General features: G+C 36.1%; 4 protein-coding genes across 5 annotated transcripts; 3 read left to right on the top strand and 1 right to left on the bottom strand.

The window, feature by feature from the left end:
- Positions 1-4,835: 4,835 nt before the first annotated feature.
- On the top strand, positions 4,836-5,450 carry LOC126686772 (uncharacterized mitochondrial protein AtMg00810-like). The gene is made up of 2 exons (XM_050381002.2): positions 4,836-5,265; positions 5,362-5,450. Exons 1-2 carry the CDS (start codon positions 4,836-4,838, stop codon positions 5,448-5,450), a joined length of 519 nt encoding a protein of 172 aa, XP_050236959.2.
- Positions 5,451-8,427: 2,977 nt separating this feature from the next.
- Positions 8,428-13,704, top strand: LOC126686771 (proline--tRNA ligase, cytoplasmic). Of its 2 annotated transcripts, none has more exons than XM_050381000.2 (13): positions 8,428-8,494; positions 8,668-8,707; positions 8,805-8,896; positions 9,528-9,620; positions 9,759-9,875; positions 10,020-10,207; positions 10,561-10,627; positions 11,099-11,221; positions 11,319-11,471; positions 11,688-11,972; positions 12,310-12,528; positions 12,679-12,772; positions 13,391-13,704. In XM_050381000.2, exons 2-13 carry the CDS (start codon positions 8,698-8,700, stop codon positions 13,453-13,455), a joined length of 1,506 nt encoding a protein of 501 aa, XP_050236957.1. In that variant the 5' UTR covers positions 8,428-8,494; positions 8,668-8,697; the 3' UTR covers positions 13,456-13,704. The 2 variants fall into 2 exon arrangements, with proteins under 2 accessions (XP_050236957.1, XP_050236958.1); XM_050381001.2 differs by having other exon boundaries at positions 8,443-8,494; positions 8,671-8,707.
- Positions 13,705-13,807: 103 nt separating this feature from the next.
- Positions 13,808-17,454, top strand: LOC126687839 (receptor-like protein EIX2). Its single transcript, XM_050382395.2, has one exon. The coding sequence runs from the start codon at positions 14,331-14,333 to the stop codon at positions 17,421-17,423; it is 3,093 nt and encodes a 1,030-aa protein (XP_050238352.1). The 5' UTR covers positions 13,808-14,330; the 3' UTR covers positions 17,424-17,454.
- A 2,028-nt stretch (positions 17,455-19,482) lies between these two features.
- On the bottom strand, positions 19,483-23,240 carry LOC126688264 (receptor-like protein EIX2). Its single transcript, XM_050382896.2, has one exon. It carries the CDS (start codon positions 22,610-22,612, stop codon positions 19,490-19,492), a length of 3,123 nt encoding a protein of 1,040 aa, XP_050238853.1. The 5' UTR covers positions 22,613-23,240; the 3' UTR covers positions 19,483-19,489.
- Positions 23,241-26,550: the final 3,310 nt, after the last annotated feature.

The raw sequence follows: 26,550 nt of genomic DNA, 5'->3' as shown, positions 1-26,550 counted from the left end.
TTACAAATAATTGAAAATTAAAAAACTTACCTTAGGCGGCAGCGGGCGAGACCGGAGGCAGCAGCAGGTCGGACCGGAGGCAGCAGCGGGACGGACACCGGAGGCAGCGGGCTGACTGTTTTAAAAAAAAAATTATTATATATTTTATATATAAACTATAAATAAATGAAAAAAAACAAAAAAAAAAACCCTTACCTGAGAATCAGTGGTAGCCGGCAAGAAAAAGGAGAGGAGAGAATCAGTGGTGGCCGGCAAGAAAGGAGAGGAGAACGGCGGCGGGTGGAGAGGGGCAGAAAACGGACGGACGAACAGAGAAGAGAGGAGAGGAGAGAATCAGTGGTGGCCGGCAAGAAAGGAAAAGAAAGGGAGGAGAACGGCGGCAGGAAAAATCAGAGAGGAGGAGAAAGGGAGGAGAACGGCGGAGAATAAAAGAAAGGAAGAAGAGAGGAAGAAGGAAGGAGAAGAAGCAGGTTTAATTTAACTCGATTTTAGCGACGGATTCAAAATTCCGTCGCTAAAATCGAGTTAAATTAAACGGTGCGTTTAGAGCAGGGCATTTAGCGACGGAATACAGTTATCCGTCGCTAAATGGGCTGCCCTAAACGCAGCGTTTAAAAAACGTCAAACTTAGCGACGGATTAATTAATCCGTCGCAAAAACGAATAAAATTAGCGACGGACTTTAGTGTCCGTCGCTAATTTTCATGGAAAAACAAAAGGCGGGAAAGCTCCCGCCATAAAGGTGACGGATTTGCGACGGACTATCCGTCGCAAATCTAGCGGGAGCTTTCCCGCCATCAAATATAAGGAAAACTGCGACGGAACGCGTGTCCGTCGCAGAATCCGTCGCTAAAATTAGTAATTTGCGACGGAATTATGTTCCGTTGCAAATTTCGGTCGCTAATCGACTGTTTTCTAGTAGTGGAATATATTCCCTCTATTTTTGGTATTGACCTTACTGATTTATTCTGTAATTATTACAGCAAATGATTCATGTATTATAGGCTTAGATTAATCTCTTTCCTTTTTTTGTTCCTTTAGTATTGGTAAGTCTTTCCTTTGTACTTGTATAAATTAGCTTGTATCCTTGAATAATAATAATACAGAATATTTTCTTCATCTTTTATTTATCATGGTATCAGAGCATTGATCCTAATTTCTCTATCTAGCTTCTGCAATTTTTTTTATGGAAGATTAACAAAGTCTCCAATTGCTCATCAAACTATGTCTCAATCCACCATTGATCCATCTGATCCTCTTTTTATTCATGCCTCAGATCATCCTAGTATGATTTTGGTACCAAAAGTTCTTGATGGAACAAATTACGCCATGTGGAGACGTTCTATGTTGATCAGTCTCAGTGCCAAAAACAAGCTGGGATTTATCAAAGGAACTATATCTACACCAGATGAATCAGATGCAAAATACCCACAGTGGCAAAGATGCAATGATATGGTTCTCTCATGGATTCTTAACTCTTTAAATCAAGAGCTTGCAAACAGTGTCCTCTATGTGGAAACTCCTTCTGAAATATGGTTAGATCTACAAGAGAGATTCTCACAAGGTGATTTTTCTCATCACTATCAAATTCAGCGTTCTATTACAGAACTAAAGCAAAATCAAGACTCCATCTTTACATACTACACCAAGATAAAGATGTTGTGGGATGAGCTAAAAATGTCTAGTCCAATCATCTCCTGCTCTTGTGGTGGACTCAAACAGCTGACAGAAAAGGAAGAAAAGGTAAGACTTGGTCAATTTCTCATGGGCTTAAATGAAAGTTATGCAGGTATTAGAGGGCAAATTATGCTTATGCATCCATTACCAACTGTTAAGAAGGCTTATGCACTCTTATGTGAGGAAGAAAAGCAAAGAGGATTAGCAGAATCCAAGGTTGTTGAACAGGTTCATGCCATGAATTTCAAGTCAACATCTAATTACAAACAATTTGATTCAAAGTATAAAGGGACCAAGAAAAACCTTCATTGCACTTATTGTGATGGCAATACACATACAATAGATAGATGCTTCTATTTGAATGGATTTCCAATTGGTCACAAACTCCATGGCAAGGATATCAAACCTCCTAATAGAACTCATCGTGGTTCTGCAAATCAAGTAGGAGTTGATGCACCAACTATTGATCAAACTCTTCAATTCACTCCGGAAGAGCTGTCACAAATCAAAGCATTTTTTCGAAATGAAAAATCAAATGTCTCTGTTAATTGCACAGGTAACTCTACTCCATTTTGTTCATCATCGACACTTGAAAATATTAAATCTTTAGATTGGATCATAGATAGTGGAGCTACAAACCACATAGCTGCTAGTGTCACTAATAAAACTAATACTTCTGTTGCTTCTCATGTTACCTTACCGAATGGGACTTACGCTAAAATTACAAGTATCGGCTCTACACATATTACACAAAATTTACATGTTCAAGATATTTTATGTGCACCATCATTTCATGTGAATCTCCTTTCTGTCAGTCAACTTACATCTGGACTCAATTGTTCCGTTCACTTTTTCCCTACTTTTTGTATATTACAGGACCTCACTACGAAGAGGATGATTGGCCTGGGGAAACTGAATAAGGGGCTGTACTATCTTGTACCACAATCGGAGTCACAATCTCATCTATCTCCATCACATTCACCAGTTTCGTATCAGGTCTCCCTTTCATCTACTGCTACTTGGCATAAAAGATTAGGCCATCCATCAAAATTACCTTCTCAATTTTTATCAAGAATAATTTCATCATTTGTTTATGATTCTCAATATTCATGTGATGTTTGTCCTTTGGCAAAACAAACTAGATTACCATTTTCTTTAAGTTTTAATCGAAGTACTAATTCCTTTGATCTTATACATTGTGATATTTGGGGACCTCACAAAACTGAAACACATTCTGGTGCACATTATTTTTTAACTATTGTGGATGATTACACTCGATTTACTTGGATTTTTCTTATGAAATTTAAATCTGAAACTCAAGGCTTGCTGAAAACATTTATCACATTTGTTAATACTCAGTTTAACTCTCAAATTAAATGCATTAGAAGTGATAATGGTTTAGAATTCACCTCTTTAAAACCATTTTTTTCTACTCTCGGCATCATGTTTCAAAGTTCTTGTTCTTACACGCCTCAACAGAATGGGGTTGTCGAACGCAAACATCGACATCTTCTTAACGTAGGACGTGCCTTGCGCTTTCATGCCAATTTACCATTAAATTTTTGGGGTGAGAGCTTACTTACTGCTACTTATCTCATAAATAGGCTTCCTACTCCAGTTTTGAATCACAAATCTCCATATGAACTCTTATACAGTAAACCTCCTTCATATGTACACCTTCGTACTTTCGGATGCCTATGTTATGCCACCATATTGCCTCCTTTAACAAAATTTTCACCAAGATCTCACAAATGCATCTTTATTGGATACCCTTCTGGACAAAAAGCCTATCGAGTTTATGATCTTCAAACTCATAAATTTTTTAATAGTAGGGACATAGTTTTCCATGAAGATACATTCCCTTTTTCCACCATGAATGCAAACACTAGCTTGCCAACTCAACCTCCTCAAACCATATTCCCTGATTTCACGGATGCTTCAATATCAATTCCTCCTCTGGAACCTAATACTACTCCTGAAACATCCTCTCCATTGCCTATATCCACTTCCACCTCTTCCGATGCCATGCCTATCATTCGTCGCAGTGACCGTATTACGAAACCTTCAGTTCTTCTTCGTGACTTTCATTGCGGGCAAACGAGTGCCATGCTTACCTCTACAGATTCAGGTAAATCTACTTCTTCTCATTCAGGTACAAGATATCCGTTATCAAATTTTATTTCTTATCAATCTCTATCATCTTCTCATCGATTATTTGTTAACACAATTTCTAGTCTTGTTGAGCCTACATCTTATGAGCAGGCAATTCGTGACCCGAAGTGGTGCGATGCAATTCAAAATGAGTTGAATGCTCTTCAACATCAAAAGACATGGTCGCTTGTACCATTATCTCCGAGTCAGCGGCCAATTGGCAGCAAATGGGTCTTTCGGATCAAGTACAAATCTGATGGTTCAGTTGAACGGTACAAAGCCCGTTTAGTAGCCAAAGGATTTACTCAACGCGAAGGTTTGGACTATCATGAGACATTTGCACCTGTTGCAAAACTTACCACAGTGCGATGTTTACTTGCCTTAGCAGTTGTTCGCAATTGGTCACTGTACCAAATGGATGTCACTAATGCTTTCCTTCATGGTGATTTACATGAGGAAGTGTACATGACACCACCTCCAGGACTTTGTCGACAGGAGGAGAAGGTTGTTTGTCGACTCCACAAGTCCCTCTACGGACTCAAACAAGCACCTAGAAACTGGTTCTCAAAATTTTCTAAAGCAATAAAGCTTGCTGGTTTCTCTCAATCACATTCTGATCATTCGCTTTTTATTCAGAAAAATGGTTCAAATCTAACAATGGTTCTTATTTATGTGGACGATATGATTATTACAGGAAACAGTGAGAAAGCTATTCAAGATCTGAAGCTTTTTCTTCATAAACAGTTTCAAATCAAAGACCTCGGTATTCTTAAATATTTTCTCGGAATAGAAGTGGCTAGATCAAAAGCTGGAATTGTTATATCTCAGCGAAAATATACATTGGAAATTCTAGATGATGTTGGTCTGCTTGGAGCTCAACCAGTTGATTTTCCTATGGAGCAAAATTTGAAACTTACTAATGATTAAGGGGAATTATTAAATGATGCCCCTCGCTATAGAAGATTAGTGGGTCGCTTAATCTATCTCACAATCACAAGACCAGATATCATGTACTCTGTGAACATCTTGAGTCAATTTATGCATACACCAAGGAAACCTCATTGGGATGCTGCTCTTCGTGTTTTGAGATATCTAAAGAACAATCCAGGTCTTGGTCTACTCTTCTCTTCTAACAGTTCTCTACAACTAAAAGCTTACTGTGATGCCAATTGGGCAAATTGTCCTATGACAAGAAGATCTACTTCTGGCTACTGCATATTTTTAGGAGATTTTCTTATTTCATGGAAGACGAGAAAACAAAAAACGGCATCTCAATCTTCCGCTGAAGCAGAGTACAGGTCAATGGCTTTTGCAACATGTGAACTAACCTGGCTTAGATATTTATTTACTGATTTGCAGGTTCACTTGAAACCAGTCACATTATTTTGTGACAATCAGGCCGCAATTCACATTGCGTCAAATCCTGTATATCATGAACGTACAAAGCATATATAACTTGATTGTCATGTCGTAAGAGAAAAGATCCAAGAAGGGCAGATTATTACTAAGTTTGTTCCATCATCTCTACAACTAGCTGATGTCTTCACTAAAGCTGTGGGAGGGAATGTTTTTAAGACATTAATAAGCAAGTTGCACATGTTTGATATACATGCTCCAACTTAAGGAGGAGTGTTAAGAATATATTCCCTCTATTTTTGGTATTGACCTTACTGATTTATTCTGTAATTAGTACAGCAAATGATTCATGTATTATAGGCTTAGATTAATCTCTTTCCTTTTTTTGTTCCTTTAGTATTGGTAAGTCTTTCCTTTGTACTTGTATAAATTAGCTTGTATCCTTGAATAATAGTAATACAGAATATTTTCTTCATCTTTTATTTATCAAAGACGACCAGCCGGAGACAATAATGAGCCTTTCCATAAAGATAACTTCAATTTAAACCTCTGCACAACATGATCCGAAGTACCCAACGCAATTTTCCTGTAGGAAAGAGGCAGACCAAGGTATCTGATTAGAAAGCCATCTAACTTGCACCCTATAACATTCGAAGCCGATAGAAGGTCGTGATCTGCAATGTTAATACCCATCAGAGAACTCTTGTGGTAATTTATCTTTAAACCTGAAATAAGCTCGAAAACCCTGAGAATTCTAGTCAAATTTTGCAGTCTAGTGATGTCAAAAGGCATAAAAAGCAAAGTATCGTCAGCAAATTACATCTGAGATATAGAGTCGTGGCTGGAACTATACGAGTACCCCATAATAAGGTCCATAGACTTTGCTTTCTGTAAGATGGAATGAAGACCTTCAAGAGCGATTACAAAGAGATAGGGCGAGATCGGATCACCTTGCCTGACACCTCTTTCAAGAGAAAAAGATTTCCGTGGGGCTGCCATTCAGCATAATAGAGGTTGTTGCAGTCGAAAAATATTTATACATCCAATTAATCCACACCGCAGGGAAGTTCATCATACCCATGACGCCAAGAAGATAATTCCAGTCAACGCTATCAAAGGCTTTTTGGAAGTCAAGCTTTAGAACCAATAAAATATCTTTCCTCCTGTTAGCCAGATGCAAAATCTCATTTGCAAGCATAGAGCAGTCAAGAATACTTCGACCTTTAACGAACGCATGTTGGTTATCTGAAATAATACCTGGAAGTAGCGGAACAAGCCTTAATGAAAGAACCTTCAAAAGAAGCTTGTAGATACCGTTCACAAGACTAATAGGTCGATAGTCAGTTAAAGAAGTCGAGCCAACAACCTTTGGGATGAGGACGGTAAATGAAGTGTTGATACCGTTGGGGATAAAACCATTCTCATGAAAAGAGTTAAAGAAACTCAAGATAAAAGAAGAAGTTGAAGCCATCCGGACCCGACGCTTTTGATTGATTAACAGATCTAACACCCGAAAGAACTTCATATTCACTAAAAGAACGAACAAGGCTCTCTGAATGGCTGGTAGATATCTTGGCGAAATGCAGCTGAGAAAGAGAGTAAACAGCCCTGTGCGTCCTCGCAAAAATAGATTTGAAAAAAAGACGGATGTTTCTTTTTCATATCCTCAGGTTCTGAAAAGGTGTCATCTCCAATTCGAAAGGAAGAAATGGCATTGTTTCGGTAATGAGCTGTAGCAATACTATGAAAATAGTGGGTATTTTTATCTCCATTTAAATGCCAATTTAATCTTGATTTTTGCTTCCAAATTGATTTTAAAGCATTTAACAATCAAAAAATCAGACTGTAGAGTAACAAGCAAAGTGACTTCAGAATCAGTTAAAGGACGGGCATCTGCAAGTGAGTTGAAAACATCAATTTTATGAGAAATTTCATTAAAACATTTTTTCTGATCCCCATTTAAGTTCACCTTAATAATTTGTTTTTTTTATTTTAGGAAAAAGGTACAATGTTTTTCGTAGTTTCCATAAAAATAGATATAAGCCCTTAAACTATCTTTGGGTACAACAATTAAACCCTTTTATTGTCAAAACAGAACAATTAAACCATTTCGTTCATCAACGTTATAAATTATTGTTAATTGCTAACGTGCCTCTCATGACCTTATAGGAATAAGATTTAAAAATAACCTTAATGTTTAAAACATTTTTCAATTTTATATTTATGAACCCTTTCGCACTTTTTCACCCCCTTCTTTCTAATTAGCTCTAATTAATTAAAATTCTTATTAAAACCTAATTAAACCAATCAAAATTCAATTAAACCTAATTAAACAATCAAAATTCAATTAAACCTAATTAAACTAATAAAAATATAATTAAATCAAATTAAAACCTAATTAAATCTTAATTTAAGAAATCAAACCACCACCACGGCCCAAGTACATCACAATTTGTTTGAGAACCCTTTGTCGGACCAATCTCCGCTCGCCGGAGGATGAGTCTATTTTATTTTTATTTTTTTAGTTTAAAATAAAAGTATCATTTAGGTCTCTAATTTAAAGTTTTTTTTATCAATAAAAGACTTTTGAAGGATTAATTTAGAAATTATTGTAAATATTAAGGTCATTTTTGAACCTTTTTTTTAATAAATCTGACTCTGTTAACTGTTATATTTAACGGAAAGGTTTATTTGTACGATTTTAAAATTTTAGAGAGTTTATTTGTTCTGTTTTTTTTTTAAAAAGTTTAATTATATCTAAAATAATTTAAGGGAAAATTATAAGGTTTTTTTTGTATCTTTTATTTTATTTTATAAATATTATCACTAGATGAGAGTGATAAATAATTCATCAAATTGTAAAGAACAAAGTGAAGGCATACCTACCATTCAGATCTCTGCTGTTTAAATTTGATGACAAGGAATAATTAGAATTTTTTCATTAAAAATTAGGAATTGATTTGAAAAGTTAGAGTCTAATTAAGGGCCCGTTTGGTTCAGCTGTTTCTTATATCTGATAGTTATTAGCTGTTGGCTGATACTTGATAGCTGATAGACTAAACGTAATTGGTGAGATTTGATTAACTGTTGATATATATATAATGATCGTAAAGGGCGTAAAGGGCATATAACTCTTGTGTTTAATGGACAGATTTGGGCCATCTTATAAACAATTAAACAGGGGCCTTTAAATAAAAATGGCCCGAATTGGTGCCTTGAAACCTAAAATAAAAAGGTCTGTCATGGCTGAAAATGCTGCCTCCAACACTAATCTGCTGCTTCTCCCTCTACTCCTTCGGCCTTTTTTTCTTGTAAGTTACTCTGCCTATTAATGTCTCTTATTTTTCATTCCAAATCCCTAATTTACTCTACCTAATTATGTTTGACTGCCTGAAATTGAGATTGGATTACGTTGACTTTTGTTAATTTGCTTAGTTAGATTGAGTGTGTGTCTCTGTAAATGACATTTAGGCTGTTAATTTAGCAGGTGCTTTGGTCAAATTGAGTTGCGGAGATGGCTGGTGGTGAGTACTTGCTAGCCCTTTTTTGTTGTTGTTTAGATTATGCGACTGTTGGCTGGGTGTACCGTACATGTTGTAATGCTTTGGTGTTGACTTTTAGGCGGAAAAGGCAAGAAGAAGGAGGTGAAGAAGGAGACTGGATTGGGACTCTCTTTTAAGAAGGAAGAGAATTTTGGAGAGTGGTACTCAGATGTATGTGTTTATGTTTTACATTTTTTATGTATGAGATGAGATGCTTGTGATTTTATGTAAGTACGTACTTGAAGAATGCACGGGCTTTCGGAAGTTGGTTTGATTAGAAATTGAGGATTGTAGGTATTAATGTATTATGTTGGTGACACCGTACCTGTATTCTTTGTGAAAATACTTAGAAGAAAAAGTTAGATTTTTCACAGGACTTCGACTAAATGTTCTAGGATGTTACTGTTTACCATATGCACTCATAGATTAACTCAAGGACCCTCTCGTATTTATACCTGTGGTAGTTTTCTCTTTTCGTTGGTTCCTCCGCTTAGTGGAAAATTTATCATCTTTTCTAAGTCTCTGATTGTTGCTCCTCATTTCGTAAAATTGCATTGCATGATTAAAAGATGCTCTCCCCGATCCGCATGAGATAAGATAGATAGTTAGATAGATAGATAAATTAGATATATAGAGAGATGACATCGTATCGGCATTCATGCTATTAGACTTCACTTCTACAGTTCCACAACATTAACAGACCCATGTTTGTGTACTTCCTTTCATGTGTGCCAATATTGTGATGTGTTTATGTTTCCTTGACGATTCCATTACCAATTTGTTTTTATTTTGGTATCCTTAGGTGGTTGTCAGTGGTGAGATGATTGAGTATTATGATATCTCCGGCTGTTATATTTTGAGGCCATGGACAATGTCAATTTGGGAGGTCATGCAAGTAAGTTTAAAACCCTTTAATCATCTAGTATTTATTTTTTGATGTAACTTTATAAACTTTCTATGGTATTGGCTCGATACGTTTCTGGGGTGTGTTTTTTTCATCAATGTAATGCTTTTCAGTAATGCCAATTTGCAGACTTTCTTTGATGCGGAAATCAAGAAAATGAAAATTAAGAACTGTTACTTCCCCCTTTTTGTTTCATCTAGTGTATTGGAAAAGGAGAAGGACCACATAGAGGGATTTGCTCCAGAGGTTAGATCTGAATTCTTTATACATGATAGGATTAGGAAGGATATTTTAAAATCTATTACTCAAATCAAGCATTTATTGTTCCATTGGAATATAACAATTGAGTTAAATAAATAATAGTATATTTGAAGTTTTTTTTAATTGCAGGTTGCTTGGGTGACAAAATCTGGGAAATCTGACTTGGAAATTCCTATAGCAATTCGCCCAACTAGTGAGACAGTTATGTATCCTTACTATTCTAAGTGGGTACGGGGACATCGTGATTTGCCTTTGAAACTGAACCAGTGGTGCAATGTTGTTCGATGGGAGTTCAGCAATCCTACTCCATTTATTAGGTATGTTTTCCTTTTGACTTCATCCATTCTTTCATTGTTTTTCATGCTGACCTGTAAATCTTGTGATAGTTATTAGAGTTGTACAGTGAAAGCTATGTTGGGAATAATGCTGTGTTACTTATGCAAGCTATCAGATTTATTCTCAAAATACTTCTTCTACCCGTGAGATTTAAAATCAGACTATTGTTTCATTGAAATTAACTTGAGCTTATGAAAATTAGTTGGACCTCTTGTTTCCAGTGTGCAGGCTTGCCTTTGTGAAACATTTTTTTCTTATCGGCAGAAAATTTCGCTATATCGTGATTTTATTGTTTAAAGATTATAGCGTAGACTTAAATGCTTAACTGTTTCAGGAGCCGTGAATTCCTTTGGCAAGAAGGGCATACAGTATTTGCTACAAAGGAAGAAGCAGATGAAGAGGTATAAATTGAGGTCTTAACTTCAGTCCTCTTGATTATTTGTTTGCATAGTGAAGTGAATATAAGTCAATTAGTTTTGCAAGGTCAAGAGCCCCTACTATACCAAAACAAGCTGGCCAATCTTTCGATTGTAAAAGTGTCCTGACTTGTCAATGTGATTGAACTTTTAGATTTTTTGCCCTCGTGGAAATGCTTGGTTCACATTCATTTAGCATTTCTAATGCTTAGGTCTACTCTCGTTAGGCATCTACACGAAGGAATGATTTGGGAGTGCACTATGCCTTAATCCGCCTTTGGCAGTTTCCCTTTTTTGAGCTGCTTGTATTGGACTAGCACGTCTTGCTAGTTCTGAGTTCCTTTCTTTTTGTAAAGATGTGTCTGTTTCTGATTATTTGACTTGCTTATTTTTAGTTGAAATTAAATGTAGTTAAAATCTTATTTACATTTCTAATTTTTTTTGTCTAATCATCAGGTCCTTCAAATATTGGATCTATACAGGCGTATATATGAAGAATTCTTGGCAGTTCCTGTTGTAAAAGGCAGGAAAAGTGAGAGGGAAAAGTTTGCTGGAGGACTTTACACAACTAGTGTTGAGGTATCTGACCTTTTTTTTCAAATACAGTCCAAGGCATTTCCATCGATTAGTATTATTTTCTAAACTAAATTGTTTTACATTTGGCTATGTTTGCCAGGCATTTATCCCTAACACTGGACGGGGTATCCAAGGCGCAACGTCTCATTGTTTGGGTCAAAACTTTGCAAAAATGTTTGAAATAAATTTTGAAAATGAAAAAGGAGAAAAGGGTATGGTCTGGCAGAACTCTTGGGCCTATAGTACTCGAACGGTAATCTTTTGCCATTTTGGTCTTAGTTGAGTAATTGCTGTCTCTGAATCACTATTTAGTAATGTATATGCATTTCAATATCTACTTTAATGCATATTGCATTGATGCATAGTTGAGTTGAACTTGAATTACTTGCAACTTGGCTGTTGTTTCTTATTGGACATCTTTATTACAATAGCCACTTACTCTCTCCAATCTTTCTTGACTTTTATGTAGATAGGGGTGATGGTGATGGTTCATGGAGATGACAAAGGCTTAGTGCTGCCACCTAAAGTGGCATCTGTTCAAGTTGTTGTGATTCCTGTGCCCTACAAAGATGCCGATACTCAAGGCATTTTTGATGCTTGTACTGAAACTGTGGATGCCTTATGCGAGGCTGGCATTCGTGCCGAAAGTGACTTCAGAGACAATTACTCTCCCGGTTGGAAGTACTCTCATTGGGAGATGAAAGGTGTACCCCTGAGGATTGAAATAGGGCCAAAAGATTTGGCAAATAATCAGGTTTGCTGCCCGTTGCAATTTTATGTGTTAGTTTGTTCTTTTCCATCAGTTTGATAATATAGTAGGTATTTATTGCTTTAGCAATTATTTTTCTAGCTTGGTTACCTTTATTTTCCCTTTTCTCTACTGATTGGATTGCTAAGTGCGCTATGAGCCTGCATTAGAGGATAGCCTTTTCTCGTGTTATAAGTCAATCACCAACCTGCACTCTTAAAAGACACAAGGGACCGATCATTTTAACTTTGATTGGGATAGTTAGGACTTTTTAAGTAACTTGTCTTGGCATGAGTAGGGTGGTTAAGTAATAAGTACTAAGGCATGTAATGTCTATCCTCAGGTACGTACTGTCCGTCGTGACAGTGGAGTAAAAAAAGATATAAGCAGGACAAATGTGGTTGAGCAAATCAGAGAGATACTAGATGAGATTCAACAAAGTCTTTTTGATGCTGCTAAGCAAAAGCGTGATGCTTCCATTCAAGTTATAAGGACTTGGGATGAATTCACAGAGGCTTTAAGCCAGAAGAAAATGATCCTGGCTCCTTGGTGTGATGAGGAGGTATGCTGTTGTCATTATGAAGTTTTCCCATCTTGCCCGTTAATCAAACTTTTTTCTAAAAAGTTATCTTTCGACCATGGGGGTTCATCAATTATCATTTCATTACTATTTTTATATTATCACGAAAATTTATGATGTGTTGAATTTCAGGAAGTGGAAGAAGGTGTAAAACAGCGAACCAAGGGTGAGATAGGAGCAGCTAAGAGCCTTTGTACTCCATTTGACCAGCCAGAGCTCCCTGAAGGTTAGTCTGTGGTGTCCTTGTGTGGTCTTTTGCATTGTTGCTCCTTTCATTCTTGTAAGGACCTGATTGTGTTGGAACACCTAATGTCCTTAATTTGGCATTTGGTGCTTTTGAGACTTTCCCGACTAGTTTAAACCTCTTCTTTAGGTTTTCATTGCCCATTTAAAGCATCCCTTATATGGTTATAAAGCAACTAATTTGTTGTTTAGATGGATTGAGAATTATTCAATATAGGTGTAATGAAGGTTAAGTTCACCATAATTTTTGATAGAATTGTGCAACTGTGCAACTCAAGAGTGATACATGTCTTGCAATACAAAAATTGATAGCACCGAACACTTGTAAGCTATGTGCACGGAAACTTATCAAGTTTTATGTTTCGACATTTTGTTTTTCTTTACTGAAACACTTCTTAAACTTTAAAACTTGATATTTATAACATGTTCTTATTAAAAAAATTATTGTTTTGTTGTTTTCTGTTTTAATGTTTCTTCTAAAGCCATCAGCTTGTCGAAAACTCACATTTCTGTGAAATGTAGCTTGTGCAATTAGCCAGTTTTTCTGTATACACTAATTTATATATATTGTCAACCGCATAAAACCTTTGTCTATTCTCAGGCACATTATGTTTTGCATCTGGAAAGCCAGCAAAGAAATGGACTTACTGGGGCAGAAGTTATTAAAACAGTATTCACTTAAAGGCTGGTAGAGAAAGGGGCATATTGGGAGCAGAAGTCCCTAGATTTTATTTATTTTAATTTTCCCCGCAGGTCATTTTGCGAGCACTGAAATAGGCATACTTGATGTTTAATGGTTGGGAGGTGCTAATCTTAGAATTGTAATTTTGGCCAGACTGCTGCTATTTCTTGAATTGAAATGTTTGTGCAAATTTCGCTTGGTTAATTTTTCATATACAACAATACTTCCAGTTAGGTTTTGATGCCCGTCTTATTTGATTTCTTACAATTGACACTATTTTTTTCTGCCTTTGGATTCCTCCTCCAGGGAGGAACCCATAGAGTTGCTATATGATTGTTGAAGGTCCTGCAGATGCGGATCTATGCATCGTTGCCGCCTTCTTATGATCCAACAACAGAGGTAAATGCTATAAAGCAGGCTGAGACTGAGTCATGGGAGAATTGATACTGGGAGACTCAAAACAAGCAGTCTTGAACAGGTTTTGGTTGTTGCAAATCCTAGTAGGATATGCACACGTGTAGGCTTAGGATTATTTTCTTCTTTTATAGTGTTAACAGGTGAATAACAAAAGTAGCATCAAGAGAAGTCAACTCTTAGAAACACTTTATGCTTGTACTTTAGCGGTAATAATCATTCAAAGGCTATCAGATCATATAACTCGCAGTATTTTATTTTTAATGTCAGGACTTCAGAATTTCAAGTCGGTTGTTATTATTTATTGTTTGTTTTCTTCTTCGAGCATTGACTCGCAAAGAGAGACTTGGCACATCATTGATGTGATGTTGTTCGGCCGGATGATAAAAAATCCATTATTAAAGAGCTGATCTTTTTGTAGTTTCTGTAAATAAAACAGTTAAAGATGATGAGAATTTCCATTAATCTTTTCCTTGTGCTGCTCATATTGACAAGCTGTTGCAATTCTGAAGCATTCTGCATCATAAGTGAGAGGGAAGCTCTTCTAGAGTTTAAACAAGATGTGCATGATCCTTCCAACAGATTGTCTTCTTGGATTTCTGCGGAATTTAATTGCTGCCGATGGGCTGGAATTGTTTGTGATAACTTAACTGGTCATGTCACAGAGCTCAACCTCAGGAATCCTCTGGATAGTCAACAGCTGCAACATGAAAGGTTCATGCTGCAGGGTACCATAAACCCCTCTTTGCTTCGTTTGAAGCATCTAAATTACCTCGACTTGAGCTACAACAATTTCGGAGGTACTCCGATTCCCAGCTTTATTGGTTCTATCGCGAGTTTAACAAAACTCGAACTTTATAATGCTGGATTTCAGGGATTAGTGCCTCATCAACTTGGAAACCTTTCCAGTTTACGTGAGCTTGGGATACGAGGAGCTTGTGTGTCTATAGGTGAAGCTAAGGTGTTTGTTGATAATCTTCGTTGGCTTTCTCTTTTAACTTCTCTGCAGTACCTAGATTTGAGCTGTGTCAATATTAGTGTAGCATTCGATTGGTTGTCGGTAATCAACACTCTCCCTTCTTTATCAGAATTACAATTATCCAACTGCAATCTTGTCGAAATTCCTTCTTCATTGGGAGTTAATTTCTCGTCTCTTTCTGTACTTGATATTTCACATAATCTTTTTGGCAGCTCAATTCCTAATTGGTTATTTACTCTTAGTGGTCTTACTTCTCTTGATCTTAGCTTTTGTTACTTTGAAGGATTGATTCCCACTGAAATATCCAATTTGACTTCTTTGTTAACCCTTGATCTTAATGCAAATTTTCTCCATGGTCCGCTCCCATCCGGATTCCAGAACTTGACTAGTCTACAAAATCTCCATCTTTATGGAGTCAATCTCACAAGTTTCACCATTCCTGAATGGTTGTATACTTTTAGACATCTCAAAAATCTTGATCTTTCTCAAACTAATGTGCAAGGAGAAATCTCAAGCGCCATTGGAAACCTGACAGCGCTTGTCAATCTCAAATTGGCATATACTGAACTTGGCGGAACACTTCCGCGAACCATGGGAAACCTTTGCAATTTGAAAGTCATTCTCCTGTTGGGTAACAAACTTGGCGGAGAGGTGTCAAAGGTTTTTGAAAGTTTCTCTGGTTGCATTTTGCAAAGTCTAGAAGAGTTATGGCTGGGAGGCAATCATTTTTCAGGTTATATAGGCAATGGAATTGGACAACTGGGAGAACTTCAGATGCTTGACTTATCAAATAATTTCATATCCGGTCCTCTTCCTGAGTCTATCGGAAGGTTATCATCCTTGATTCAGGCCTTTCTTTCTAATAATCAATTATCTGGAACTCTTCCTATAAGTTTTGGAAACCTGTCAAATTTGCAATATATTGACCTTTCAAACAACATGCTGGAAGGAATTGTCTCTGAAATTCACTTCATAAATCTCACAAGTTTGAAAACTTTTGTTGCCTCTCATAACCATCTAAGTTTAAAAGTTAGCCCGGACTGGGTTCCTCCGTTACGTCTCAAAGAATTGGGATTGAGATATTGGAATTTAGGACCCCAATTTCCCATTTGGCTACAGTCATTAGATAATTTATATTACATTGACCTGTCTAGCACTCAGATATCAGATAACATTCCAACTTGGTTTTGGAACTTAACTTCTCACATCAAATATTTAAATCTCTCCTATAACCAAATCAAAGGTCAGCTTCCGAGTCATATTAGTTTTGATTCATACTTGCCAACACTTTACCTTGGATCCAACCGATTTCATGGTCCATTGCCTCGATTCACAGCAAACATAACAGAGTTAGATCTTTCCAACAATTTCTTCTCAGGATCTCTTGGTCACTTCCTCTGTGGTTCAGCGGACAAACCAAATCACTTGCGAATTCTTCGTCTTGATAAAAATAAAATTACAGGTCAAATTCCAGATTGTTGGATGAATTGGCAATCACTGTTAGTCATAAAACTTGGGAACAATAATCTGACTGGAAACATTCCAAGCTCCATGAGTTACTTGCGCCATCTACATTCGTTGCAGCTACGCAACAACAATCTCTCGGGAGAAATTCCGTTATCTCTTGGAAATTGTTCAGAGTTGTTGACTCTTGATCTTGCTGGAAATGAATTTGTCCGGAAGATACCAGCTTGGTTAGGAAGCAGTTTTCCAAATCTTTTGGCTCTTAGTCTTCGCTCCAATATGCTGACCGGAGAAATCCCGCTAGAAATTTGTGGCCTCATTTCTCTCCAAATAATTGACTTTGCTAATAACAATTTGTCAGGAAGAATACCAAAATGCATAGGCAACCTCACATCCATGACCAGAGTACAAAATCCAGGAGCCAAGATTTTTTATTCTTCAACTGGTTACTTTTCCCTAGTCGAACTGTTTTCAGAGAATGCATATCTGGTGACGAAAGGAAGAGAAGTCGAATACGACAGCATTTTAACACTCGTAACGAGCTTCGACATTTCAAACAACACGATATCAGGAGAGATTCCGGAGGAAATAACTGCTCTATTGGGGTTGAGATCACTGAATTTATCCGAAAATGATTTGACAGGAGAGATCCCAAAGAATATTGGTGATTTACAAGTGGTAGAATCAATTGATTTATCAAGAAACAGAATTTCAGGCAACATTCCTCAAAGCATGGCTAGTTTGAATTACTTAAATTTCATGAATCTTTCTTATAATGACTTGTCAGGGGAAATTCCATGGAGCACTCAACTGCAAAGCGTAGATGCTTCAAGCTTTCTTGGCAACAAACTTTGTGGACCTCCGCTGGAAAGCTGCGGAAACGGTAAGTTACCACCGGCTCCGGGCACCAATGTAGGTAGAAAAGAAGATGATGACGGATTAAAAGTGGAAGAGTTTTACGTGGGATTGGTGGTTGGGTTTGTAGTGGGTTTCTGGGGCATTTTTGGTCCACTATTGTACAGCAGGTCATGGAGACATTCATATTTCAGATTCTTAAGCAAAGTGTGGCTCAAACTGCTTACAAGATTTGATTGAATTTATGTAAAAGGATGTCTTTTTGTTTTTAATTTCGATGTAAATAATACATTCAAAGTATTGTAAGATTATAACTTGTTTATTCACTGAAAATAGATCAAACAAACAAAAAAGAATTGAAAAGGCAAAAGGGAAAAGGCAAGATCAATTGAAATTCAAGCTTCGTTGGAATGGGCAAAGAGTTTCATCACTTACTTACAAATTCACACTCACTACTGCCCTTCATCTTCTCCATATCTTTCTTCGCTCTCTTTATACCCTTCAATTTTCTTCCCGGTTCTTCATTTTTTTAAAATTAAATCAAACATCCTTTTTTTCTCTAATTTTCATTAATTTATCTTGATTCTGGTAAAACTAGGGGTGCCTAAATAACCGTCCGCTGAATTAACCGACAAATTTTGGTCGGTTCGGTTTTGCTAAAATGGTTAATTTGGTTTGTATATAATTTTTTTTGGTTATTCGGTTATTGGTTCGGTTTTGATTTTAAATTATCTAAATTAACCGAACCGACCGAATTAACCAAAATTTTGAATATTTTTGAACTTTTTTTATCATAATTTGTCGGTTTATCGGCCGAATTAACCAATTTATTTAGTCGGTTTAGTTTTGATTTTTTTTTCATATCTTATTCGGTCGGTTAGGTTTTCAGTTAAAAAATCTAATTCGATCAGTTCGGTTAATGCTATTCGGTCGAACGGTTAATTTAGTTAAGGTTAATTCTGTTAATTCAGTTTCGAACGAACCGACCGAATGCTTACTCATGGGGAAAACCATAAAAAGGGGATAAAGAATTGATTTGAAAATCCAGTAAATGAAATGAGACAACAGAGATTTGTGAGACAATAGAGGTTAGTTAGATAGTTTTATTGTTTTTAATTATGTTTTAATAAAAATTAATTAGAGTTTTTATTATGAAAAAAAATTAATTAGAGTTAATTAGGAAGAAGAGGGTAACATAATATAAAATAAATTATAAATATAAAATTGATAAGTATTTTAAACATTAAGGGTGTGTTTGAACTTTTATTCTATTGCCATGTCAGCAATTTAATGTCAGTTAGTTAAAGTTATGGACGAAAGGATTTTTTTGTTCGATTTAAAATCAATAAGAGTTTTTTGTGCCCAAAAAAATAAAATGGCTGAATTGTCCTTTTAGAAACATTTGGAGGGTTTTCTTCTACGTTTTTCCTTTTTCTATTTAGGAGTATATTTAATTAATATTGTGGTAAAGGGAACCTACCTCATATTAGCTACTAGGCTATATTAGTAATAAAAAAATAAAAAATTACTTAAAGGCCCCTGAGTTATATCATAATTAACAGTTTGATACTAATTATTTCAAAAGTATATTTAATGGTCCCTCAATTTTATTTCCAATAACTGAGAGATCCTTCTATATATTAATTCGAGGGACTAAATCGTTTAACGGATTGAAACTCAGATACTAAATCGTTTAAAAGTGAGGGACCAAATCGTTTAATAAAATTAAAAGTGAGGGATCAAATTGTTCACAAAACTAAAGGTGGGGCACCAAATCGTTTGAAAATAAGTGTCGAAATTAACGGAGGGATCTAATAGTTAACGGAAATAAAACTGAGGGACCATTAAGTAGACTTTTAAAATAAGGGGTACCAAACTGTTAATTATGATATACCTTAGGGACCTTAGCGTAATTTGCTCTAAAAAATTCAAAAGAATATAAGAAATATTCTTAAAAATATACTTAAAATGTATTTAAAATTAGGAGAGTAATATTAATAGTATTTTTATATTTATTTTGTTTTCTAATTGCAATTAGAGTTTAATCTATAAATAAAATTGTAATTATATTTGACGGTTTGTTTTGGAATTGATAAATGAAATTTAAAAAGACAATTATTTGTTCTCCTAATTTTTGATGGATGCGTATTTTTATAGTAACCTCTTGTTGTTCCACATCTAAGTCATTGTTGGTTCTTTTCTTTACCTAACTGATTCTGATACCTGGTTATGTCAGTGATAATCTTACAATACTTTGAATGTATTATTTACATCAAAATAAAAAAAAGACATCCTTTTACATAAATTTAATCAAATCTAGCAAGCAGTTTGAGCCAGATTTTGCTCAAGAATCTGAAATATGCATGTCTCCATGACCTGCTGTACAATAGTGAACCAAAAATGCCCCAGAAAGCCACTACAAATCCTACCACCAACCCCAAGTAAAACTCTTCCACTTTTACTCCATCACCATCTTCTTTTCCACCTGCATTAGTACCCGGCGCCGGCGGTATTTTACCGTTTCCGCAGCTTTCCAGCGGAGGTCCACAAAGTTTATTGCCAAGATAGCTCGAAGCATCTACGCTTTGCAATTGAGTGCTCGATGGAATTTCCCCTGACAAGTCATTATAAGAAAGATTCAAGAAATTTAAGAAGTTCAAACTAACCATGCTTTGAGGAATGTTGCCTGAAAGTCTGTTTCTTGATAAATCAATTGATTCCACCACCTGTAAATCACCAATATTCTTTGGTATCTCTCCTGTCAAATCATTTTCGGATAAATTCAGTGATCTCAACCCCAACAGAGCAGTTATTTCCTCTGGAATCTCTCCTGATATCGTGTTGTTTGAAATGTCGAAGCTCGTTACAAGTGTTAAAATGCTGTCGTATTCGACTTCTCTTCCTTTCGTTACCAGATATGCGTTCTCTAAAAACTGTTCGACTAGGGAAAAGTAACCAGTTGAAGAATAAAAAATCCTGGTTCCTGGATTTTGTACTCTGGTCATGGATGTGAGATTGCCTATGCATTTTGGTATTCTTCCTGACAAATTGTTGTCAGCAAAGTCAATTATTTGGAGAGAAATGAGGCCACAAATTTCTGGCGGAATTTCTCCGGTCAGCATATTGGAGCGAAGACTAAGAGCCAAAAGATCAGAAAAACTGCTTCCAAACCATGCTGGTACCTTTCCGACAAGTTCATTCCCGGCAAGATCAAGAGTCAGCAATTCTGTACAATTTCCAAGAGACTGCGGAATTTCTCCCAAGAGATTGTTGTTGCGTAACTGCAATGAATGTAGATTTCGCAAGTAACCCATGGAGCTTGGAATTTTTCCAGTCAGATTATTGCTCCCAAGTTTTATGACCGACAGTGATTGCCAATTCATCCAACAATCTGGAATTTGACCTGAAATTTGATTTTTATCAAGACGAAGAATTCTCAAGTGATTTGGGATGTCTACTGAATCACAGAGGAAGTGATCAAGAGATCCTGAAAATAAATTGTTCGAAAGATCTAACTCGGTTATGTTTCCTGTGAACCGAGGCAATGGACCCTGAAATCGGTTGGATCCAAGGTCAAATGTTGGGAAAAATGAATCAATACTGATATGACTTGGAAGCTGACCTTGGATTTGGTTATTGGAGAGATTTAAATGTTTGATGTGAGAAGTTAAGTTCCAAAACCAAGTTGGAATGCTATCTGAAATCTGTGTGCTAGACAGGTCAATGTACTCAACATTATTTAGAGACTGAAGCCAAATGGGAAACTGGAGTTCCAAATTCCAGTACCTTAATCCCAAGTCTTTGAGACGTAACGGAGGAATCCAATCCGGTTTAACTCTTAAACTCAGATGATTATGAGATGCAACGAATGTATTCAAACTGGTGAGATTTATGAAGTGAATTTCAGAGACAATCCCTTCTAACAGGTTGTTTGAAATGTCAATATGTTGCAAATTTGACAGGTTTCCGAAACTTAGAGGAAGAGCTCCAGATAATTTATTATTCGAAAGAAAGGCCCAAATCAAGGATGATAACCTTCCTATAGACTCAGGAAGAGGACCAGATACGAAATTATTTGATAATTCAAGGGTCTGAAGTTTTCCTAGTTGTCCAATTCCACTACCTATATAACCTGAAAAATTATTGTCTCCCAACCATAACTCTTCTAGACTCTGCGAACTGCAGCCAGAAAAGCTTTCAAAAACTTTTGACACCTCTCCGCCAAGTTTGTTACCTGACAGGCGAATGACTTGCAAATTGCAAAGAGTTCCCATGGTTTGTGGAAGTGTTCCCACAAGTTCATTGAATGCCAATTTGAGATTAACTAGCGCTGTCAGGTTTCCTATGGCGCTTGAGATTTCACCTTGCACTTTAGTTTGAGAAAGATCAAGATTCTCGAGATGTCTAAAAGTGTACAGCCATTCAGGAATGGTGAAACCGGTGAGATTGACCCCATAGAGATTAAGATTTTGTAGACTAGTCAAATTCTGGAATCCGGATGGAATCGGACCAAAGAGAAGATTTGCAGAAAGATCAAGGCTTAACAGAGAAGTCAAACTAGATAATTCGCTGGGAATAAGGCCTTCAAAGTAACAGAAGCTAAGATCAAGAGAAGTAAGACTACTGAGAGTAAAAATCCAGTTGGGGATTGAGCTACCGAAAACATTCTGTGAAATATCAAGTACAGAAAGAGATGAAAAATTAACTTTCATTGGAGAAGGAAATTCGTCAAGATTGCATTTGGACAAGTATAATTCTGATAAAGAAGGGAGAGTGTTGATCACCGACAGCCAGTCGGATGCTGCACTAATATTCACACAACTCAAATCTAGGTACTGCAGAGAAGTTAAAAGGGAAAGCCAATGAAGATTATCAACAAACACCTCAGCTTCACCCATCGACACACAAGCTCCTCGTATCCCAAGCTCCTGTAAACTTGAAAGGTTTCCAAGTTGATGAGGCACTAATCCCCGAAATCCTGCTTCATAAAGTTCGAGTTTTGTTAAACTTGCAATAGAACCAACAAAGCTAGGAATCGGAGTACCTCCGAAATTGTTGTAGCTCAAGTCAAGATAACTCAGATGCTTCAAATGGAGCAAAGAGGGGTTTATGGTACCCTGTAGCTTGAACCTTTCATAGGTGTCATATTGGACCTGTAGACGATCCAGAGGATTCCTGAGGTTGAGCTTTGTGACGTGACCAGTTAAATTATCGCAGACGATTCCAACCCACTTGCAGCAATCCAATTCTGCAGAAACCCAAGAAGACAATCTGTTGGAAGGATCTTTCAGATCTTGCTTAAACTCCACAAGAGCTTGTCTCTCAGTTTTGATGCATAGTGCTTCAGAATTGCAACAGAAAAGGAGAGCATCAAGTATAGTAATCAATATGAGCAGCCTAAGGAAAAAGTTGATAGAAATTTTCATCATCTTTAACAGTTTTGTGTTAAAAGAAACCACAAAAGTAATCAGCTATTTAATACTAAATTTTTTATTATCCGGCCAAAGAACATCACATCCATGACTCCCAAGTTTTTCTCTTTGTGCCAAGTCAAATAGTAAAGCCAAGAAGGTAAAAACAAGCCATGAAGACTTGAATGATTCTTATCACTAAAATATTCACCTGTTAACATCATAAAATAAGGTAATAAATCTAAAGCCGACGCGTGTGCATGTATATCTTACTAGGATTCGCGACAATCAAATACGTTTAAGACTGCACATTGTGCCTGATATAAACACAAGTTTTTGTAGGAGACAGCATATGTAAATTAGTGTTTCCACAAAAACTGGCTAATTTAACAAGTGTTCTGTGCTATCAGTGCAGCGAGACATGCTTCGGATTCTTGAGTTGCACAGATGCACAATTCTGTTACACCTACATTAAGTACCCTTAAATAGCATATCTTCACAGGTCAAATTAAAACTTGTGAAGATGTGAAGATACTGCACTTATTGGCATCTGCATTTTTCAGAGATTTTGATGATGACCATCATACATTCTTATGTCTTATTCCTGCACAGGATAACCTGCATACAGTGCACAATTTCTGATTCAATCTTATTAGTTTTCTACTTTGCATTTATCTGGTCCTTTGTTTCCCTTTGTTTGAAAATCATACTGTATGATCCTCCACTTTATTTTTATAACATTTTAGTCCTTCTGTTGTTTTGAGTCTTAGTAAGACAAAGGCTTAAAACTTGAAAAATTAAAGTTCAATTTAGTCTCTAAATTTATATTTTTAGTATGTAAAATTATGTTATTATAAAATTTAATTACTTAATGTCTTTAATTTAGTTTTAACATTTATTAATGTTTTAATTTCCTTTAAAGTAATTTTTTATATTTTAAATGAAGTATGAAAATTAAAATAATTAAATATATAAAAAAGTAAAATAAATTAAGTTAGACTTAATAAGCTTTTGAATTTTGTAAAAAAGTAATTTTTATTTATATTTGCATCAATAATCTATATCTATAACAAATATAAAAGTGTATTCGCGGGGGAACACTTCCATTCACGGACAAAAATACCCTTTACATATTTGTAACAAATAAAAAAATGACATTCCTAATCCATAAAGGAAACATATTAAAAATAATTATCGCAGTAGCTAGCATTATGTATTAAATTCCTAATCCTAAAAGGAATTGTGCAATAACTATCATTATGTGTTAAATTCCTAATTCTAATAGAAATTGCGCAGATATATCACTAGGCACCGTTTTTGTAAATTCCTAATTTTGCGCAGATAAATTCCTAATTTTGTAAAATGACATTCCTAATCCATAGGCACCGTTTGGATTGAGGGTTTTTAAAATCCATAGATTTTAACAAAATCGATGGATTCTAAATCAATGGAATTTAAATCCATTGATTTTAAAATTCCATCGTTTGGATTGAAAATAAAATCAATGGTTTTTAATATTATTTATGGAAAAAAATAAATAATATAACAATCCATCATTCATAAAAAATGGTGGATTTGGACTTTCCCACCTAGTAGGTGGGAAATCAAAACCCTCAAAAATGATGGATTGTAGAAAATGAGGGAATTTATAAATCCATGGATTCTATTAACTTTTTTTTGAGGCAAACGATGGATTTTGTCCAAATCCATTGATTGTTTAGAATCCATCGTTTAGAATCCATCAATCCAAACGGTGCCTATGTAATACCCCAAAATATTTAAGTAGTTAATTGGACCACGTGTCCAGTGTTAAGTCGCTAGAGTGGCGATATCAGAAAGATTTCCGAGAGATTAGGATAAATATTAAATTTTAGCAGGACGGACTCGAAAGGATTATTGCGAAAGATTTAATATTATATTTCAGTTCTAGAGTTGGAACTAGAATTGGAAAAGAAAAATATTAAGAAAGTCGCAAAATAAAGTACAGGGACTAAAATGGTGATTTAACCATATAAGACCCGAAGGGATATTATTTCGCCAAAGCCCGCGAAATATTTTATAGTATATGTGGTAAAAGTTTCGAGTCAATCGGAGACCTTTTAAAATTTGGACGCGGATGCGTTTTGGGCTAAATTGTCACTTTTGAGAAGTTTAAGGGCGAAAGTGTAAATTAGCCAATTAAGCCTCGAGAATAGTAATTAAAAGATTTTGACGGAAAGTAATAACATTGAGTTAGTATTATTTATATGAAAATAAATAATACGTAAGCAATCGAGTTAAAAGAATAATTTAACCATTTGGTTAAATTAGAAAGTTTAAAAGAGAAATGGTTTAAGTTAGAGAAATGAAGGATCAAAATGTTAATTAGCCATACATATATAACCTTTCCTTAAGAGTAAGGAAAGAAGAAGAGAATCAGAAGAATGAAACAGAGAGAAGAAGAAAGGTTTTGGCGATCAATTCGTTCCGCCGCCGTTTCGCCGTTTCTCGCTCAAATCGCAAGTTCTTTATATCGATTCGTTCAGAATCCGATTCTCTATTATCGCTAAGCTTCAAATCGAGGTAAGCTTGACGTTTTTATTATGAGAATTGATAAATAAGGGTTATTTCGTTTTAACGAATCAAACGAATCGTAATCGCGTTTCTATTGGCGTTTTTGATGATATTTGAGATGGTTATTAATGGAAATCGTGCTAGAATCGATTTTGGACGTTTAAGCACGTCGGAATTGGCCCGGGGAATGAACCCCGGAGCTGCACATCGGCAGCCGTTTGCTGCACGAACGTGCAGTACACGTTCGTGTAGCAGACTGCACGAACGTGCAGTACACGTTCGTGTAGCAGACTGCACGAACGTGTAGCACACGTTCGTGTAGGACACTACACGAGCGTGGAGCACACGAACGTGCAGCGTACTGCACGAACGTGCAGTACACTGCTGCACGAACGTGCAGTCCTTCGCCGAGTAAGAATTCCTGATTTGGGCTTTCTGGGCCCTGACGCGACGCGGAAACTCGATTTCAAACAATTTCAAGTCGTGTAATCAATCGTGATTCGATTGAATATCAAAACGTAAACTAGGACGTTTAAAAGAAAAGTGTGATTAAGAGATTATCAAAGTCAAGAATCGTATTTGAAGTACGATTAGGTTAACCTAAGTTTATAACTTAGGAGTTTGAATACTAAGCCTACGTTTATGAATTTAACGTATAGGTTACCCGAATAAGTAACTGGCATATCGGTGAAATACCAGATCAACGAGCCAGAATAGCTAAGGGATAGAACGACGCATGGAGCTTACGCTTGCGGGATTATAATAATGCAGTTTTGGATAGCGGTCACTGTGAGTGGCAATTTACTTTCGCGTATTATTATTAAAGTTATTTTCATATATTATAAATATGATTATCAATACGTCGCATTTATATGATTTGCTTATATAAGATGGTATGTTTGATGAATATGATTATGAATGCCATTATATTCATTGTTTGAATATGAGTATCTAGCATGCAATCCGAAGAAATCAACTACCTATTGGGTGTCAATAGGCTGTGTGATCACCAGTATTTGAGTCAGTCTAGCGTGTCTAGATTGTCTATGAGACTACGAAATGCGCATACGATAAGAATGTGATACGAGAGTGAACTCGGTTAAATTAACCTGAGCCCCACGAGAGCGAACTCGGTTAAGTAACCTGAGCCCCGTATCTAGTGGGTTGAATGTACCAGAGAGTTGGACTCACACTTTGGGATTAAGAGATTGGTTGCGACTGACGTGGTCGAGTGTGAACACTCCCGGGTTGGACCATTTGGATCAAGTTGATTCGATTATATAAGTTTAGCGAAGCAAGGATTAGAGTTTTGATAGAGTCTGTTAATTAGGAGCGTTTACTGTGTGCTTATATTATGTATGGAATTTATATATGTAATAAGCGTGTGACGCTATATTTTGATA

Source organism: Mercurialis annua, linkage group LG6 (assembly GCF_937616625.2).
Source record: "Mercurialis annua linkage group LG6, ddMerAnnu1.2, whole genome shotgun sequence".
NCBI lineage: Eukaryota > Viridiplantae > Streptophyta > Magnoliopsida > Malpighiales > Euphorbiaceae > Mercurialis > Mercurialis annua.
The sequence above is the reverse complement of the archived record's forward strand: the minus strand, read 5'-3'. Positions and strand labels throughout refer to the sequence as shown.